This window comes from Scyliorhinus torazame, chromosome 13, assembly GCF_047496885.1.
Source record: "Scyliorhinus torazame isolate Kashiwa2021f chromosome 13, sScyTor2.1, whole genome shotgun sequence".
Taxonomy (NCBI): domain Eukaryota; kingdom Metazoa; phylum Chordata; class Chondrichthyes; order Carcharhiniformes; family Scyliorhinidae; genus Scyliorhinus; species Scyliorhinus torazame.
This window is the reverse complement of record NC_092719.1, coordinates 105,708,755-105,722,027: the sequence shown is the minus strand read 5'-3', so window position 1 is coordinate 105,722,027 and position 13,273 is coordinate 105,708,755. Positions and strand designations below refer to the sequence as shown.

Below are 13,273 nucleotides of genomic sequence, written 5' to 3'. Positions count from 1 at the left end.
GTAGCTCAGAAGGGAAGGGGGGAGAATAGAAAAGCAATAGTGATAGGAGATTCAATGGTTAGGGGAATGGATAGGAGAATCTGTGGTCGTGAGCGAGACTCCCGGAATCTATGTTGCCTCCCGGGTGCCAGGATGTCTCGGATTGAGTCAGGATTCTTAAGGGGGAGGGGGAGCAACCAGAAGTCACATAGGCACCAAATGACATAGCTAAGAAAAAGGATGAGCATTTAAAAGTGATTTTAGGGAGTTAGGTTGGAAGCTAAAGAGCAGGACAAGCAGAGCAGATCTCAGGATTGCTACTGGTGCCATGTGCAAGTGAGGCAAGGACCAGAGAGTGAGGGCAGCTGAACATGTGGCTACAGGGCTGGTGCTGGAGGGAAGGCTTCAGATATGTGGATCATTGGGATCTCTTCTGGCGAAGGTGGGACCTGTACATGAAGGGCGGATTGCACTTAAACTGGAGGGGCACCAATATCCTAGGTGGGAGGTTTGCTAGAGCTCTTCGGGAGGGTTTAAACTAGTTTGGCAGGGGGATGGGAACCAGAGCTATGGATCAGAGGATAGGGTAGCTGTTGAACAGGCAGAAATAGTATGCAGCAAGTCTGTGAGGAAGGATAGACAGTTGATAGGGCAAAGTTGCTCTCAGTGGAATGGGTTAAAGTGTGTCTGTTTCAATGCAAGGAGTGTCAGGAATAAGGGCGATGAACTTTGAGCATGGATCAGTACTTGGAACTACGATGTTGTGGCCATTACGGAGACATGGATTTCACAGGGGCAGGAATGGTTGTTAGATGTTCTGGGGTTTAGATGTTTTCAGAAGAATAGAGAGGGAGGTAAAAAAGGAGGGAGTGCACCACAGCTGCAGAAAAGGAGGTAGTTGAGGAGAGTTTGTCTACTGAGTCAGTATGGGTGGAAGTCAGAAACAAGAAAGGAGCAGTCACTTTATATTGGGAGTTTTCTATCGACCCCCCCAATAGCAGCAGAGATAGAGGAACAGATTGGGTGGCAGATCTTGGAAAAGTGCGGAAGTAACAAAGTTGTTGTCATGGGTGACTTCAACTTTCCTAATATTGACTGGAACCTCCTTAGTGCAAATGGTTTGGATGGAGCAGATTTTGTCAGGTGTGTACAGGAAGGATTCCTGACTCAATGTGTAGAAATGCCGACTAGGGGGAGGCCATAGTGGACTTGGTGCTCGGCAACGAACCAGGCCAGGTGTCAGATGTCTCGGTGGGAGAGCATTTCGGTGACAGTGACCACAACTCCTTGACCTTTACCATAGTCATGGAGAGGGATAGGAACAGAGTATGGGAAGGTATTTAATTGGGGGAGGGGAAATTATACTGCTATTAGACAGGAGCTGAGGAGCATAAAGTGGGAACAATTGTTCTTGGGGAAATGCACAACAGTAATGTGGGGATTGTTTCAGGAGCACTTGCTGCGAGTGCTGAATTGTTTTGTCCCACTGAGACGAGGAAGGAATGGCAAGGTGAAGGAGCTTTGGATGACAAGAGAAGTGGAGCTTCTAGTCAAGAAGAAGGAGGAAGCTTACATAAGGTTGAAGAAGAAAGGATATGACTTGGCTCTAGAGGGTTACAAGGTAGCCAGGAAGGAACTCAAAAATGGACTGAGGAGAGCTAGAAGGGACATGAAAAAGCCCTGGTGGGAAGGATTAGGGAAAACCCCAAGGCGTTCTACACTAGTGAGAAATAAGAGGGTGACCAGTGTGAGAGTAGGGCTGATCAGGGATAGTGGAGGGAACTTGTGCCTAGAGTCTGAGGAGATGGGGGAGGCCCTAAATGAATATTTTGCTTTAGTATTCACTAGAGAGAGGGACCTTGTTGTTCATGAGAACAGTGTGAACCAGGTTAATAGACTCAAACAGGTTGATATTAAGGAGGATGTGCTGGAAATTTTGAAAATCATCAGGATAGAGAAGTCCCCTGTGCCTGACGGGATATACCCAAGGTTACTATGGGAAGCGAGGGAGGAGATTGCTGCGCCATTGGCGATGATCTTTGCGTCCTCACTCTCCACTGAAGTAGTACCGGATGATTGGAGGGAGGGGAATGTTGTTCCCCTGTTCAAGAAAGGGAATAGGGAAATCCCTGGGAATTACAGACCCATCAGTCTTGCGTCTGTGGTGAGCAAAATATTGGAAAGGATTCTGAGAGATAGGGTTTATGATTATTTAGAAAAACATAAGTTTGATTCAAGATAGTCAGCATGGCTTTGTGAGGGGCAGGTCATGCCTCACAAGCCTCATTGAATTCTTTGAGGATGTGACGAGACACATTGATGAAGGTCGGGCAGTGGATGTGGTGTATATGGATTTCAGTAAGGCATTTGATAAGATTCCCCATGGCAGGCTCATTCAGAAAGTTCGGGGGCATGAGATACAGGGAAATTTGGCTGTCTGGTTACAGAATTGGCTGGCCGAAAGAAGACAGCGAGTGGTAGTGGATGGAAAGTATTCTGCCTGGAGGTCGGTGACCAGTGGTGTCCCGCAAGGATCTGTTCTGGGACCGTTGCTGTTTGTGGTTTTTGTAAATGACTTGGATGAGGAAGTGGAAAGGTGGGTTAGTAAGTTTGCCAATGACACAAAGGATGGGGGAGCTGTAGGTAGTGTTCAGGGTTGTTGCAGGTCACAGCAGGACATCGACAGGATGCAGAGCTGGGCTGAGAAGTGGCAGATGGGAGTTCAGCCTTGATAAATGTGAAGTGATTCATTTTGGAAGGTCGAATTTGAATGCTGAATACAGAGTTAAAGGCAGGATTCTTGGAAGTGTGGCGGAACAGAGGGATCTTGGGGTCCACGCACATAGATCCCTCAAAGTTGCCACCCAGGTTGATAGGGTTGTTAAGAAGGCGTATGGTGCGTTGGCTTTCATTAACAGGGGGATTGAGTTTAAGAGCCGCAAGGTTTTGCTGCAGCTTTATAAAACTCTAGTTTGACCACACTTGGAATATTGTGTCCAGTTCTGGTAGCCTCATTATAGGAAGGATGTGGATGCTTTGGAGAGGGTACAGAGGAGATTTACCAGGATGCTGCCTGGACTGGAGGGCATGTCTTATAAAGAAAGGTTGAGGGAGCTAGGGCTTTTCTCACTGGAGCGGAGAAGGCAGAGAGGTGACTTGATAGAGGTGTACAAGGTGATGAGAGGCATGGATAGAGTGGATAGCCAGAGACTTTTCCCCAGGGTGGAAATGGCTGTCACGCGGGGACATAATTTTATGATTGGAGGAAGGTATAGGGGAGATGTCAGAGGTAGGTTCTTTACACAGCAAGTAGTGGGTGTGTGGAGTGCACTGCCAGCAGAGGTGGTGGAGTCAAGCGTCATTAGGGACATTTAAGCGAGTCTTAGACAGGCACATGGACAGCAGTAAATTGAGCGGGTGGAGGTTAGGTTGATCTTGGATTAGGATAAATGGTCGGCACATCATGGGCTGAAGGGCCTGTACTGTGCTGTACTGTTCTATGTTCTATCACAGTTGCCGAGATGGTGTGACTTATCAGCTGATTCATCTCAGTACCAGACAAGTCTATCCTTATTGCCCAATAATCATGCAAGATTTAATCTTCTATTGTTTTGGTGAAATTTGGAATATGGAATAACTAAACCATGCAAACAAAAAAGGGTTGTATCTTCATTCTCTGTTAAGGTGAGGGACGGCAAGAGATTCTAGGATTGGCTTGAGTGTGTGGAAAATCAGCAAGGATTCCATTTCTTCATGACCATCCAGTGATGCCAGCTGGAAGTACATGTGTAATATAGTTAAGCGTGGATAGGATTAGGCTGGACTGTGATGCCCAAGCACGAAAATATCACAACACGAGAACTAGGAGGAGTAGGCCATCCTCCCTCCTCCTCTAACCAAAAAAAGAGTCACTGTGAGGACCACAAGCAAAAGAAAGAAAAAGGGAGGGAGAGAGAGAGAGAGAGAGGTGAGCTATTTGCAGTAGAGTGTTTGAGTGGTGAGGCTTTGGCGAGAGAGAGAGAGAGAGAGAGAGAGAGAGAGCGAGAGCGAGAGCGAGAGCGAGAGCGAGAGCGAGAGCGAGAGCGAGAGCGAGAGCGAGAGCGAGAGCGAGAGCGAGAGAGAGAGAGACTTTGGCGAGTGGCGTCTCAGCAGAGTACAGGTAAGCTCAGTTAACATCTTCTTAACTTTCCTCTTTAGTCTTGGTGCAGTTGGGATGGCAATGAGGGCAGTGATATGCTCCTCCTGAAGGATGTGGAAGCACAGGTATCATTCCTGTGGGAAGTGCATCCGGCTGCAGTTCCTGGGAGACCGAGTTAGGGAGCTGGAGCCACTCAGGAGTTGCTAGGTGACCACCAGGAAAGGCAAGGGAAGCAGGCAGAAAGCGCAGGAGTACCCTGTGGCCATTCCCATATATACCATTTCAGATATGCTCCTCCTGAAGGATGTGAGAGTGCAGGTAGCTTTCCTGTGGAAAGTGCACCCGGCTGCAGCTCCTGGGAGACTGAGTTAGGGAGCTGGAGCCACTCAGGAGTTGCTAGGTGACCACCAGCAAGGGAAGCAGGCAGAGAGCACAGGAGGACCCGCTGTCCATTCTCGTATACCATTTCAGATATTGTTGGCGGGGGGGGGGGGGGGGGGGGGGGGAATCATGCCGCACAAATTTGTTGGAGGTCGTTGATGAAGTGACCAGGAAAGTTGATATGAGCAACGGGGCGGTAGATGTAGTCTATATGGACTTCAGTAAGGCCTTTGATAAAGTTCCACTTGATAGGCTGCTCTGGAAGGTTAGATCATATGGACTCCAGGAAGAGCTGACAAATTGGATATATAATTGGCTTGATGTTAGGAAGCAGAGGGTAATGGTAAAAGGATGCTTGTCGGACTGGAAGCCTATGACTCGTGGTGTGCCTCAGAGATCAGTCCTGGACCCATTGCTGTTTGTTATCTGAATCAACGATTTGGATGAGAATGTACAAGGCATGATCAGCAAGTTTGCAGATGATACTAAAATAGGCGGTATTGTAGACAGTGAGGAAGATTATCAAAAATTGCAGCAGGATGTTGATCAGCTGGGAAGTGGGCCACAAAATGGTAAATGGAGTTCAATACAGATAAGTGAGAGGTGTTGCATTTTGGAAAGTCAAATCAAGGTAGGACTTTCACAGTGAATGGTAGGACCTTAGGGAGTATTGTGGAACAGAGGGACCTTGGAGTTCATGTGCATGGTTCTCTGAAGGTGGAGTTACAGGTAGATAGGTCTGTGAAAAAGGCCTTTGGCATGCTGGCCTTCATCATTCAGGGCATTGAGTATAGAACCTGGGAAGTTATGTTGCAGTTGTACAGGACATTGGTGAGGCCAAACCTGGAGTATTGTGTCCAGTTTTGGTTGCCTCGCTATAGGAAAGATGTTATTAAACTGGAGAGAGTGCAGAAGAGATTTACAAGGATGTTGCCAGGACTCAAGGGACTGAGTTATAGGAAGACACTGGACAGGCTCGGACTTTTTTCTTTGGAGCGTAAGAAACTGAGGGGTGATCTTATCGAGGTGTATAAGATCATGAGAGACACGGATAGAGTGAATGCATTAGTCTTTTTCCGAGGGATGGGGAATCAAGAACTAGAGGGCATAGATTTAAGTTAAGAGGGGAAAGAATTACTGGGAACCTGAGGAGCAACTTGTTTTTACACAGAGCGTGGTACGTATGTGGAATGAGCTGCCGGAAGAAATGTTGAGGCAGGGACATTGACAACATTTAAAAGGCATTTGGACAGATACATGGATAGGAAAGGTTTAGAGGGATATGGGCCAAATGGAGTTAGCTTAGATGGGCTTTTTGGTTGGCTTGGACCAGTTTGGGCCGAAGGGCCCCGTCTCCGTGCCGTAGATTCTATGGTAACTCCACCTTATGTTTGCTCTCCAATTTATGCGTCAGCATCTGTGCCCATCAATGTGAGCATCTGTCTGTGATGTTGGCCAAGGGTATTTCAGTGCTGCGGTAAGAGCTGAAATCTGACTGGAGAGTCAAACAGGAATTACTGGTAAAGTGGGCACGGATTTCGAACAATGGCCTCTGGATATATCTGTGATCTGGGTACAAACCAATTGCGTGGTTTAAAAGATTGTGGTATTTTGGGTGTAATTCAATTATATACATAATTCCAACCCAAATTATCTTGGTCTTCCATGTCTATCTTTCAAACCTTATAGCAAAACACACAAAACTGAGCATTCCCCAAATTCAAATATACCCAACTATTGTTCAGGGCAGGGAGGCTCTCAATACTGTGGCCAGAGTTTCTTTGCAATAGTAAAGTGTCATTCTCTGGTGGGTCTATTGCAACTTTTGAGCATTGTTTAAATCATTAGGACCAGTTAGTGTTTCTTTTAACACATTTTTATGGCATCACTGTAAATTGTATTAAAAAGTGAAACGCAGCCCAGATTACAGGTTCTTAAACACAGTGCCTGACGTGCATGAATTGTGGCTAAGTGAGTTGAAACTTTAATTTTAAGACTCGAAGAATAAAAACTGATATGACACTGGCATTTCCTTGGACCCCAATTCTTTACTCTGATTTATGCCCAATTAGGCATATTTTAAATTTGGGCATATTCTAATGAGACCTGGAGGATGTTTTGAATAAACAGCTATATCTTCCAGGTCTCCATATTCAAAGACTTGAGGGGACAAACCAATAAATAGTCTGTAAGAAGAGGGGTGAAGTTTAGGATGAGAGGTTGGGCGAGGATGCGATTCTGAACAGGAAGGGGTCAATAAATGCAAAGGGGGCAACACTGAGGAAACACTAATCTTTAAGAGAAATGTTCTCCTTATGGCTCAGTGGGGACTGTGACAGAAAGATCCCCAAGATGAGTTTGCTGATCACAGCTGGGGGTTATGATGAGGTACAACTCATCACAGTGCTTTTTGACCAGAGAAAGAAAAACTCATCACCCTGGATTTCTGTTCCTAACTGTTGTGCAGTGACTCCCAAACACACATGTGTATCTGTAAAAGAAGGTGAACACAAGATAGGGGTCCATAGAGCAAGATATCCAATGTATGGCCCTGGGACAACCTGCAGTCCATGTTGCCAAAGCATCTCAATCCAGTTTCATATTTTCTGGTCTGTCAGGTTTGAACTTGATCAATTGGAAATGTGTTTGCACCTCGTTAGTGGGTAAATCAGTAATGAGTGTATCAAAACTATTGGTATCAGTAACCTGGCATATACCCAAATGAATGGAAAGGCCCAAAAGCAAAAGTTTGGACATCCCTGTCCTAGCATATCTGACACCAATGGAATGAACTGCTATTTTAAAAAGGAACACAGGGTGTAGAATTGGAGCTGAGAGTTTGGTGAATGCCACATTTGGGCACTGATAAATCTAGTTGACTTTACAAGCCTAAAGTACTATTTTTAAACAATGAGTCTCTTCCAGCTCTACAGTGTTACGGTTAATTTATTATCCTCTCTGTGGCCATGATTTTGTGACGTGGATTAAATACCGGATTTATTTAAAGCAGGAATACTGCAGAGTGTCAGCAGATTCAGTTATTAGTCAAAGTGTTTCCATTTCAACCAGGTAACAAATACCTCCACTCGTTCATCCTAAGCCCAGAAAAACATTTGCTTTAAGTCGCATTAAAATTTTCTCCACAGATAAAAGGCGTTAACAATAATTCTCGAGATAATGACTGCTAACCTTTGTTGCAGATTTGTAATATCTCACCTTTGTACTCTGGAGTAAATTCTTTCATTTCTGGTGGCAGTGACTCGTAGAACCTCTGCTCTCGACTGATGAGGGGTTTACAAACTGTGTGATCGTCATAGCGCATCATACTAGTGTGTCCGCCAACTTGGTGAATGAAAGGCTCCAAGAGCACGCCTTTGCTTCTCTCTGGAACTGTGTTGTTACCATATTTCCCCACTTCCATGGTGTCCAAAAGGCACATTGCGTTACTGGGCCGCAGCTCAGAGGAGACATGGAGCACAGCGCATAGGCCTGGCTTTGCTGGGGAGGTGTATACGGGCCAGAGGACCAGCCCCAGGACCAATGTGTGTCGGGTAAGAGCAACTCCAAACTGCAATCTTGTTCAATGCTCACTTCTAAAAGAGAAAAAGGAAAAAAGAAAAACTGTCAGCTCACTTGAAGTTCGAAACGATTCTGGTACCACAACTCTAGCATTAGCATCTAACCTCTGGGATGAAGGCTGATGAACAAATCCTCTGTATTTGCTGTAAAGGTTCAATGTGAAATGTGGTTAGGCAATCTTAATCCTATTCAAAGCGGGTACAAAACTAATGTGATCCTCGATCATTGAGACACCACAGGATGACCTCAACCCGGGATGGTAGGGTTGTTTTTCGGAGGCTGGAGTTGAGGCATGTTGGCTGGACAGAGCAGTGAGCTTTACTTGGTATCCTAACCATCAACATAATGCTGAAACTCAGTTCCCAAAATGTGTGGTCATTCTACAACATTCCTCGCCTTTGTGGATACAAGATTCACAAAACTAAAATTAAAAAGTGGTCAATATTTGCAGACGAGGCCAAATGGGGGCATCAGAAAACTAACATGGGCAACAAATCAGGATCACCTTAGTTGCAGAATATTTCCTGTATTGCAAATGCTGAAAAGTCACTCGCCCAAACCAGAGAAATGTGCCTTTCAAAGCACATTTGGAACATTTGCCTCAAAACAATCAGCTCCTCAGATGGCACTGTTTTATTTGCTGCATCAGATGTGGAAAAATGCAAGTAACCACATATTATCAGAAGCTGGAATATCAAAGACCTGTAATTGACGAGCATGCAGCTGTGAACCGGCAAAGCCAAGTGCTGATGCAAGATGTTATAAGAGTACTGAAAATACAACAGGACTACAGCTTATATGGGCGCTACCTGTCTATTTTTAAAAATGACTCGCAAGTCTCCTGCAGCAAGTCAGATGATGCGTTGTTTTAAAATGATGAGGTACTACAACATTTAATATGGAACATATTATTCTGTTGAAGGAGCTGTAATAAATACCCCATCTGTGAGCTACGGGATTCAAGACAATTCAGTTTCTGATGATGTTATTCAAAGTCTTGAATGAATTGTAGCTTCCTCCAATTTCACATTAGGACAATTAGAATTGTTGTTTCCAGCAGCTACAACTAATTCTGGTGTCTTACCACTGATTCCATTCCTCGCCTTTACTCAGGCTGTACTTAGCCATTTTATCATCTTGGTATCGAGTTGAGGAAAGCTTCAAAGTCCAAGCTGTGTCTAAGAGTGCTCACCTTAATCCTCACCATTACCTCAGCTTCTGAAACCTTTCTAAGTGCCTTCTTCAGCTTCGGAATTGGCAGTCCGAACGTGCTGCTTGGGGCCCCCAAACGTCTCCCCAACCTCAATCGTGCATAATCCTCAGCTAGTCCAAAACTGTGTTCCTTGAGCGAGCCAATTTTTTTTAATGCTATTCACAACGCAACCTCGGATGCGGTTTTATATTAAAAGTTCTTCATACAAAGGGTAGTTATTGTTTGTATTATCAGAAAGTCAATATCCTCGACACTATCCATTAAATAGGAAAGAATGGTTCCAGCGCTGTTTCTGTCTGTTGTGCATTATTGGAGACGGGGTTTATCAATGATATGATGGGAATCTAAGCTACCTACAATTCATCAGTTTGTATTCTACAACTGGTTCCTTGTTAGAACTGCTGGTGGCAGGGATCAGAAGTTCTTGCTTTTATTTGCTGTTCAGAAGCAAAGGTTATATGTGGGAACCAGATGATAATGGTGCCAGCCTCAGCTGTGATGCTGACATTCACTAACCAGATCGAGCTGGAAGAACAGCCACTTGAGCAGTGGGGAAACAGGTGGGCAGGGAAGAAAACTGGCGAAGACGACGTCAAAAAAGACCGACTCAAACGTCAGGAAGACAAGCCTTCCATGAGGTTAAATGGAACATGCAGATTTTCTTTCATATCTACTTGTTCAGGGGATGTGGGCGTCGCTGGCTGGGCCAGCATTTATTACCCGTTCCTAAACACCTTTGAACTGAATGGTTTGCTAGGCCATTTCAGAGTCAACCACATTACTGTGGGTCTAGGGTCACATGTATAATGAAGTGTAAAACACTCAATTGTTATGTTCCCTTTCGCTGGGAAATGGAAAGATTCTGCCTATATGAATATGTAACATTGCAATAACCTTGATGTCCAGGCAGGGTAGCAAAAGTTCCAACAATACCATGACTGTGATTATTTAACTCAGCACAGTTCCTCGGGCGGCACAGTGGTTAGCACTGCTGCCTCACGGCACCGTGGACCTGGGTTCGATCGCGGCCCCGGTTCACTGTCCGTGTGGAGTTTGAACATTCTCCTGGGTGTGCGTGGGTCTCACTCCAACAACCCAAAGATGTACAGGCTAGATAGTTTGGCCATGCTAAATTGCCCCATAGTTGGGAAAGAAAAGAATTGGGTACGCTAAATTTAAAAAACTCAGCACAGTCCAAAACTCAAACCAGAGACTCGCTGGTGTACATAGTTCTACTTGAGGTTAGGCCATCATACATGGTGGCTTTTGCCTGACATCTCTTAAATTTGAGTCCAAATTGTGTTATATTTTAATAGCATGTTACAGATTTAACTTCGGAACCGGTTTAAAGTTATCAGAATAGCGTAACAATGAGAATTACTCATGGTCTTATCCAAACTCAAGGGAAATTCTTTGAAAATGAGAATTTAACCTCCTTTTGAACTTCTAGAAATAAAATTCATCGGTTTTTGTCATTGTCAATCAGTGCTGTCACGAGGATTTCTGTACTTTCAATTGATCATTCCATGGAATAGGGTACGGACCTACACTGCTCAGGAGGATGGGGGCAGATGCCCTCATACTCTCAGAATAGAATCCCTACAGTGCATGAGGCCATTCGGCCCATCGGGTCTGCACCGACCCCTTGAAAGACCACCTACCTAGGCGCAATCCCCCATCCTAACCCCAAGGGGCAATTTAGCATGGCCAATCCACCTAACCTGCACATGTTTGAACTGTGGGACGAAACCGGAGCACCCAGAGGGAACCCACGCAGACACGGGAAGGAAGTGCAAACTTCAGTCACCGGAGGGCGGAATTGAACCAGGGCCCCTACTCAAACCAGGCAGCTCTGTAGTAGTCTGGCTCGTTAATGGAATGATTCATATTTAGTTGCAGCACACTGGAATTCAATAGTCCAGTGTTAGTTGGCCTAGATGGACAAGCAGAAACTTGATCAACGGGTGCAGATTTAGACTCAAACATTCTAATTAATTTCCATATGTAAAGAATTTGGTAAAGTACAATTTTCGTACACCACTAAAAGCCCGATTTCCTTGACATTGTACAGGTTCCAGTATGCCAAATGTCTCAGAGACAACCATAAAAATCACATGGATGAGTGCTTTAAAATGCAAAAAAGACTGCAATTTCCTCCTTGCGCCTACTTCACAACCATTACAAAGAAATCAACAGAGAAAGAAACAAGTGCGCTTGGGGCCATTTTGACTGGTGGTGTCTTGCCTTTAATGCTGGGTTCTAGGACGGGGTACAAATAATTTGAATAATAAAGAGCCAACAATCACTGTAGCAGGTACCTCACAGCCTTTGCCCATGCACCAGGTCTGTAAAGTGCATTTTGGAAGTGGTACAGTTGAGTAACATATCCCCTCTCCTCTTCTCACAAACCTGTTGCTCCTCTTTCCGAATAACTTTTTCACAGAATAGCACAGAAAATGGCACTGGTGGCCATCCAGCCCAGCTAGTCGAAGCCAGCTCTTTCCAAGAACAATCTAGTTCTGCACTTTTCCCATATCCCTGCAAGGTTTTCTCCTTCAAGTACTAATCCAATTCCCTTCGGTGGGTTACGATCCCATCAGACTCCAAAGTTCGCCTCCATGGCACTTTTGCTTCTTTTTCCAATCACCATAAATCTGTACCCTCTAATTACTGCCCTTTACTGGAAAAAACTTTTCTTTATTGGTTCAATCTAAACCCTCCATGGCTTTGGACTCGTTTATCAAATCTCCTCTTAGCCTTCTCTGCTACAAGGAGAATGCCAGCTTCCCTATTCCACCCACATAACTGTAATCCCTGATCCCAGGAACCAATAATTTCACCTGCCATGTCTTCATCCATTCCACTGGCCTGTCTTCATCATCTTGAAGTCTGTTACTATCCCCTTACTTCATCATCTATTTCAGAAAGTGCTCTCATTTCTTCCCTTGCTCATCCTGCTTTCTTTCTTTAATCTTTCCTTCTTGTCATTTTTCCATTTTTGTTTCCAATTAATTTTCCCTTATTATTGGTTTAAATGTAACGCAGAATTCCATCACTAATATTTCAAACAATGCTCGAAATTTTTTCCTGGGACACTGTGCACCTGCTCAGTATACATCAGCAAATCTGCACAACCCATCTCCCAATACTTCAAGAAGTCTTACTCACCAGGTTAAAGTTCAACAGGTTTGTTTGGAATCTCAAGCTTTCAGAGCGCATCAGGTGACTCTGTGCTCCGAAAGCTAGTGATTCCAAACAAACCTGTTGGACTTTAACCTGGTGTTGTAAGACTTCGTACTGTGCCCACCCCAGTCCAACGCCAGCATCTCCACATCATGGTCACCAATACTTCAAAGCAGGTCACATCCAACCAGAGTCTTGGCTGCCTTAACGGCAATGATGAGTGTGATGCATGTTGTTTTTCATTCTCCTATATATTTTATGGGCAGGGCCAGAAAAAGAATAAATATGGAAATCCAGCTCTCAGCTTCTCAAGAGGCTAGGTATTAATACCATGGTTAAGCTGGATTTTCCATTCAAAAACATATCACAGACTAACACAGAAAACCGACTGACAGGAGTATCATTTTCAGCATACAAAAACAGCCAGCCTGATCCTTTAAGCCAAAGCGAAACAGGAAACTACATCAATGAAATGAAACCCAGAGGCAAGCTACAACACTTGTAACTCCATATTCAATCCTACCACTCAGGAAAAAAACAAATCTCACATACTAACTGAATTTCTCACAACTACACGTGGAAGAGGCACAGGGCACACAGGGTTCCACTCCAAATGTCCAATAAGGAACTGAATCACAGAGCAATGTTACAGTCACCAACAGTACTTTGTTGTGTCTGCAAGCTAGTAGCAGCAAGGGCACTCTTAACTAGTCTCATTCAGTGCTAGGAAGCAAGAAAACAAATCAAATCAGCTAAGGCTCTTGGCCTGAGGGAGAGTCTGTGACGCCTAATTCAACTGT

At 44.7% G+C, this 13,273-nt stretch overlaps 1 protein-coding gene across 2 annotated transcripts in view; it reads right to left on the bottom strand.

Moving 5' to 3' along the window:
- The window catches only part of ip6k1 (inositol hexakisphosphate kinase 1), a 145,548-nt gene that overhangs the window by 97,976 nt on the left and 34,299 nt on the right, over window positions 1-13,273 (bottom strand). For both annotated transcript variants that reach the window (XM_072472023.1, XM_072472025.1), the window contains exon 2: window positions 7,715-8,091. In XM_072472023.1, coding sequence (XP_072328124.1) covers window positions 7,715-7,937 — 223 coding nt within the window. In that variant the 5' untranslated portion in view covers window positions 7,938-8,091. The remainder of the gene's footprint in view (window positions 1-7,714; window positions 8,092-13,273) is intronic.